Here is a 7,178-nt window from a genome sequence, read left to right as displayed (position 1 = left end):
ATATAATATATAGATATTATATATTATATCTATCTTGGTAATATTAGCATATTACCAAGTCTTACATAATGACCCATATAGTGTTAACCTCAAATGGAGCAGTTGCTTTAGATGTATACAGTGCGCCACAAAGGTCTCAAAATTCCAGACCCTGGTCCAACAATTTAGTTGTCTAGTGAAACACAATATTAACACTTGTTCCTCAAAGTTACTCAGCCTAATGCTCTGAAGTATTTTTGGTCCAGCTGAATGAAGCTCTTCAGTACTAGGCACAGCCCAGCAGCCAGGAAATCATGTTCAGGCAGGCTTCTGAGAGACAACCCAGCCTGGAAAACACTGATGTTAATAACTTCCTACTGTCTTTACAGCCCAAACATTTTCAGAATCCTAGCAAGTATGTGCCAGAGAAGTATTACAAGAATTCCAGAGGGCAGAAAAAGGGGTCAAAGAGATCTTGGCTTTCAATTTCCCATAAACAGCAACAAAAGTCCTAAATCACACACTGCTTCTTTGGAAGATAATTTACCTTCAAAGTAATGAATTGCAGATCCACCAGGAGAGCTGGGAGGGGGAATTCCACGTTCAGGACTAACCTGAAACATCACACAAAAGCCATAATTTAAAAACTATTTATATAATACTAAAAAAATCTTCCAAAAATGGTGCATATACTTTATCATGAAGCATAGCTTCAAGCAAAACTAACAGGAACTACATACTGCCAGGCCTAACAGCTCAATTCCAACCAAAAATGGGAAGTTAAAAAAGGCTAGTTCAGCACTTTTGACTAAAGAGGAGGGATCAGAACGATGACTCCTGTACTGTATGTAACTCTGCTAATAATAATCTGTGGTTTCAAAACCAGCATCTGAATCCATTCTTCCCCTAAGAAAACGAACACCCACGGCGCCTGGTGCAACCGGTGAGAGCTCACGTATCCTCAGCGCTTGTGAAAACTTCAGCCATTAACCATCGGCTCCCCAAATTCTCACACATATTACAACACTTTTTCATGAGAGTAACACAAGGAGTAGGATTTGACGATTGTTTCATGCAAAGACTTACTAGCACAGCTGTTAGTTTAACTGTCACTGATTGTTGAGCAGTTCACAAACTATAAATTACTTTGAAACTCAAGTTGCAGAAACAAAATAAAGATCTCTGCATCTGGTCAAACAATGTGTTAAGAGACTGTCTCCATATCTAGGCTTAACGCTGTCGTAGCTCCACCAAGATCACAAAATCATCTAAGCTCTGGCCCCAACACCAGGTCAGTCACACAAACCTGTGAGATGCTCGAAACACTGCTAGCCTTTCTCTTTAGTGTTCCTTCCTGGCAAACGGTGAGTAGAGAACTGGGAAGAATTGATCTGAAATCATTAAAGGATCGTCGGCGAATTCCTTCAAGCTCTTCTGGAACTCTCAGGGAATGCGGGGGGATTTTGGGGAAAAGCTTTGAAAGGAGAGCCTCCTCTGAATTGCTGTAGCGACCAAAGGCTCGAGAAATTCCTATCAGGCAGGGTACTGCATACTTGCATAAATATTCTAGAAAAGGAAACGACATGTAACAGTATATTAAGAGTAACTTAGAACTTCCTTTTCACAGCTTTGCTACCGCTTCACTAATCTGTTTCAGCCTAATGTGCTTTATAAAGACTTATTTCTGCAAGTAGAGGAAAACTAAGGTATTGCAAATTAATGCACTGCTCCTGCTTCCTTATTTACCAGTCAGCAACACACAGAATAAATATATGCTAAGGGAAGTCAAAAGAAAAAGCTGCTCACTTTTCTCAATAATTAGAAAACATTCAAGAAGTTCACAGGAGAGGAGTTACAAATATAGTGACAATTTAACAGTACCTTTATCGTGCATTTGCGGGGTCTGGCACATTCCCAATAGGAACTGCATTACTTGTAGAATTGCATCCAAAATCTGAATTAATCAAGACAAACACAAAAACATCTTCTGGTAAAGAGATATCATTATCTTATACTAAATCAAATGAAAATTGCAAACATTAATGTAGGCACCTCTGTAAGCTTAATGCAGCGTCACTGAAAAAAACCTATATTGCCCTTACTCAGTTCCAGAGCTTCTTACGTAAAGTCTGCAGTTAGACGGTACGTACTAGCAGAATACAAGCGTAGAAGTCCTAGTCTCAGTATCAGAACTTGAATTTTAAAACTCTGGGCTCAGCAGCTAACATCTTTTGACAGCAGACTTATGAATACCTTCTAGATATCTGACTATTAATTAACACAAGCAAAATACTGCAACAGTGCCCACGTCAAAGCAAGCACAAGGCAGAAAGCAGCTATGGTCACTCTCCTCTAGACATTTGTCAGCACTGGAGAACCGGGTACCACGTTAGCACAAACAGAGGAAACTCCACCTGCTCTCTGAGAGACGCATCCCTGTAAGCAACATCTGATAACAACGTGACCAAGCAGAAGCTGAAGTTTTCTGCAACTGGAAGCAACCCTGCAAAGTAATGGACAGAAAACAAACCACTTGAGCACTGTTAGAGAGATCAATGTAGAAAGAGCAAATACTAAAAGACGACGACCCAGGTGATTCCTGTGTCATACAGTTCTGAGATGGACCACTGGAAAAAAAAAAATTTCGAAGTACATGCTATCCGTCATAACTGCAGCTGATTTTAATAATTAAAAACTTTTCCAGGCTTTCAAGTAATTGAAAAAAAGAGTAAATTTTATAATATCCATCAAGAAAAAGTATTCTTATATCAAGACATATTAAGGGAGCAGGAAATAAGTGGTTTAAACAGCAACTAATCAAAGCTAAAAGTAGAGCACACAAATCCCGAGCTCCACTCTCCTGCTCCAATTTAGTAACAAAATATATCGAGTGTAGAATTATCCACGAAGTGCAATTTATCACAAAGCAGTTAAGCAAGAAAACTAAGAGCTATTCAACTTCCTCTTTGCTTCTAAAGAAAATCAATATTAAAGGCTGTCGAGTCAGGAGCTAAGAACCTAGCAGGCCCTATCACCTCCCCTGGCACCACAGCCTGAATAACCTTTGTTATTTCTATTTCCTGACCAGCATTCCATGAACATGATCAAAAAACCCAAACATCACCTTTGCCCTTCCGCGCGTTGCTCTCTTCTATCCATTGGACTTTGGGAAGACCCTTCAGAAGCCGGAGGAGGTAAGGGACCACATTATCTTTGTGCTGAAGATGAAAATAACTCTATTTAAAATGGAGAAGAAAAGCTGAACCGTATCTTCTCAAGATATTTTAGAGATACAGAAAAACTACATTAACCACACACAGAACTCGCTTCTAGCAATTACTCCACAGGCTTCTGGAGTATTGCAAAATTTATTTCAACACAAGGCAAATCGAAATAAAACAAATCAGTGCTATAAATCCAATCCCCTCACTCTAGGCAATAGTTCATTCTCTGTAAAAATTAGAGAAAAAGGTTCCAGAACAGTAACTGACCCCAAACAATGCATTAGTTTACAGCAAGGTCACAAAATAATTTTAAGGCAGCCAGAAATACTGTGCCAGTCCCAATTCAGTGCATGTGATCCATCCTAGGCCCTATGCAAGTCACTTATCACATCTGTGTAACACTTCAGTGTCCCAATCTGCAAATCAAAGGACTGCATTTTCCTTCCTCATAGAGCTGGATTAATTAATACTAACTGCTGGCTTTGAAAACATCATAAAAATGCTAAGAACCATGAATCCAGCTGCCTTATTTAAACTTCATACTATAAAAACTGCAAAAGGGACAACATTAATAAAACACACGCAAGCTGTGTCATGGTAAACAGAGACACTAAATGGGAGGAAATTTGGGCCTGATGCCATCCCTAGCAACATTAAATGACTAAAAGCGAAGCCTGATGACCGAGCCCTCACTATATCCTTCCTTTCCTCTGCACAAAACAAGACCGCACCCAGAGTTCGCAGGGAAGAGAACCAGCTTGTCGCAGACCGGCTGACAGATACAGAAGGGACGCTCACATACAACGCAGCCTTTGTGCTCTGTCTTATTGTCCTGGTTAGTGCCAGACATGAAAAAGCCTATCACAAACCTGATGTTCAGGAGCGTGTTGGAACATACCTTCCCCTCAGAAGCATGAGGGGAAGAGCACCCAACAACAGATACGGTTTGAGCAAATCCTCCTGAATAGCCTTCCCGTTCTCTCCTTAAGCTATGATGACCAAGAAACTCAACAGCAGTTTGGCTGTGGCAGTGCCCTGACTACTGTCCATGACACTCATCAGCACTCTCCTTGTTTCCTCATGCTTCTCCTGGCTGCTGTTATCCATCTGTTATCCCTGATCTTTTTACTTATTTTTATGATGAGTAAATACCAACTTTCCATTCACTGAACAACTAAACTTGAATTAATCCAAAATCTTCCAAGTTAAATAGTTAGCCTAAGCAGGAAAAATACCTGAAGGTCAGATTCAATTAGAAAGATTCCTAAAGCAATAACAGCATCTCTGCGACGTTCATCTAACTGGAAAATCCCATGGAAATCCACTGGACACATACAGAGCAGTTTTTGTACCTGAAAAACACCAGAGGGAAAGAACAGTGAAACAAGACTGAAAGCATCAAAACAATCCAAGGGAACAACACCCCGTGTGCCAGGACTCTTTCGAAAATCCACCAGCAGACCTCAGGAAAGCAATGCAAACAGCTCCCAGCTTCTCATTTATGGAACCAAGCTAGACACCATGCCCACGCCCCAGAGCAGCCGAGCAACAGGCCTGGGCAGCGCTAATACAATTGCCAACGCTTCCCCAGCAGAGGACAGCTGACAGGCCACGGCTCCCAGGCTCATCCACAGCGCCGGTGTCCGCAGTGGGCAGCATCCTCCCAGCTTCAGCGAGACAGATGGCCACGTTACCCTGCGTTAGTCACCAGTCTTATGAGAACATCTAAGGGCTAGGAAAGAGTAATGAGGGACAGAAACTAGAAAAAGACAGAAAAATCTCAGGTAGATTTCAAACATTTTTACAACAAGAGTCTATTTAAAGTTTTCTTCAACACTTGATCGAAAGAGTGATGAGGGACAGAAACTAGAAAAAGACAGAAAAATCTCAGGTAGATTTCAAACATTTTTACAACAAGAGTCTATTTAAAGTTTTCTTCAACACTTGATCGAACTGTTTGTGTTTATTTTGTCCTGGTTTCGCTGGGATAGTCAATTTTCTACCCAGTAGCTGGAACAGCCCTGTGTTTTGGATTTAGTATGAGAATAATGCTGATAACAGGCTGCTGGGCTTTGTTGTTGCTAAGTACTGCTTATACTAAGTGAAGGATTCTTCACCTTCTCATGCCCTGCCAGAGAGAAAGCCAGAGGGGCACAAGAAGCTGGGAAGTGACACAGCCAGGATGGGTGACCCAAACTAGCCAGAGGAGTATTTCATATCATATGACGTCATGCCCAGGATATAAGCTGGAGGAGTTGGCTGAGATGGGCCGATCACTGCTCGGGGTTTGGCTGAGCATCAGTCAGCAGGTGGTGAGCAACTGAACTGTACCATTTGTCTTTCTTGGGTTTTATTTCATTCTCTTCTAGTTATCTTCCTTTTCATTACAATTATCAGCATTTTTATTTATTTATTTTTATGTAAATTATTAAACAGTTCTCATTTCAAGTTTTATTTGTTTTCAATCATCCTCCCCACCCCACTGGGGGCAGATGAGGAGTGAGGGAGCAGCTGTGTGGTGCTTACTTGTCGGCTGGGGCTAAACCACAACAGTTTTCACATCTCAAGAGAATTTCTGAAACTTTTCAGAGCATCACATTTACAGAGCTCATTCCTGTTTCCCTGGTACAACAAAGCCTTCTTTCCACTAAATCACTGGGCATTCTGGATGTGCAAGAAGTATGCAGAAGGCACATATATCATATTAACTCAATTCCTGTAAACAAAAACCTGGTACACGAAGCTCTGGTTACAGCTGCCCCAATGCCTTCTTCCCACACAGCACTGAACAATAAACAGTTACCCAGCCGGGTACGGCTTTTGCTCAAATCCTTTTAACACAACAGATTAAATTTCCAGAACTATTATTTTCTCTTTAGTTACCTACTACTACCCTTTATACCCAGCAAAAACACACATCTAAAAAATACATCAAATCTCCTACATACTTCGCTTTCCTATGGAAAAAAAGAAAGTAAGAAATGGAAAATGCAAGCAGCCTACTGCCTTTCTATGAATTTCCTTGTTGTTCATAAATATCACCTTAAAAGGACTGCCAAACCCATGTCTGAATGACCTATGTTTGAATGTAAAGTCACTTCCTATTTAGGGAACTCTTCAAACATCCCACCTTGAAATTTCTAAACCAAGAGAGTATTTCCCTGAGGGATTAGAGGAATTTACTGGATGCTTTGCGGAATTTAAGATTCTGGTCCATAAACTGCCAGATCTCATAATTACAAGACCTGTAACACAACAAAAATAATCTCTTGCTCAACCTGGAATACAACAGAAGAAATACAAGCTTTGGAAAATAACTTGTGATGCACGTGTACCACATCAGGTTAGTATCTGCAATAACACAGGTGAGTAGCTTTAGCTATAGATGAACTATTAATATCACTTAACTCCTACTGTAGTCTCTCAAACTAAAAAACCAAAAAAAAAAGAAATTTAAATAAATCCCTGGATATTAGTGAGCCACCAGCAAGGCTTAAAAGAGTTACTTCACAGTTAGCTGTCAGACCAATAGCAGAATTCCAGAACAAAAACTAAGAAGTGACACCCGCAACAGCTGGCCAGGACCAAGCACTACGATGGCTTCCACCAGCACAGAGCTGCGCTTTTCCACAATCCACTCACCCTCGTCGTGGCACGAGGCAATTCTGAAGTTCACGCCTGGGCTCAGAGAAGCCAACTCCCGATACAGCAGGCTGCCCACCTCTCCTCCCCACAGCAGCGCAGCACTTGGCCACACCAGCTGCCCCATGCCAGCAGCGAGACCCACGAGGGGAACTGCCCAGGGATTCCCCATCTGCTTTTACACCCAGTAGAGGTTTTTCCCGACCAGGCAGGTTTGACCTTGAGCCGACTGCACCGCTTGGATTTACCCAGCTACCTGCAGTACAGCAACCAGCCCTAATTGCGCTGAGACTCGTTATGCCCACAGGAAGTTCCACAAACTTCAGGGATGTG

At 41.6% G+C, this 7,178-nt stretch overlaps 1 protein-coding gene across 1 annotated transcript; it reads right to left on the bottom strand.

Annotated features, from left to right (window-relative positions):
• Positions 1 to 526: 526 nt before the first annotated feature.
• Positions 527 to 6,972, bottom strand: LOC104496786 (phosphatidylinositol 4-kinase alpha-like; the record flags this gene model as incomplete). The annotated part of the gene is made up of 7 exons (XM_010139950.1): positions 6,769 to 6,972; positions 4,439 to 4,555; positions 3,104 to 3,197; positions 2,394 to 2,482; positions 1,861 to 1,933; positions 1,286 to 1,545; positions 527 to 593 (listed from the first exon to the last, which is right to left on the bottom strand). Coding segments are annotated over exons 1-7 (904 nt in total), but the record flags the coding sequence as incomplete, so codon positions are not given.
• Positions 6,973 to 7,178: the final 206 nt, after the last annotated feature.

The sequence above is a fragment of the Buceros rhinoceros genome, unplaced genomic scaffold (assembly GCF_000710305.1).
Source record: "Buceros rhinoceros silvestris isolate BGI_N320 unplaced genomic scaffold, ASM71030v1 scaffold35447, whole genome shotgun sequence".
NCBI classification, from domain to species: domain Eukaryota; kingdom Metazoa; phylum Chordata; class Aves; order Bucerotiformes; family Bucerotidae; genus Buceros; species Buceros rhinoceros.
This window is presented reverse-complemented; position numbering and strand designations above follow the sequence as displayed.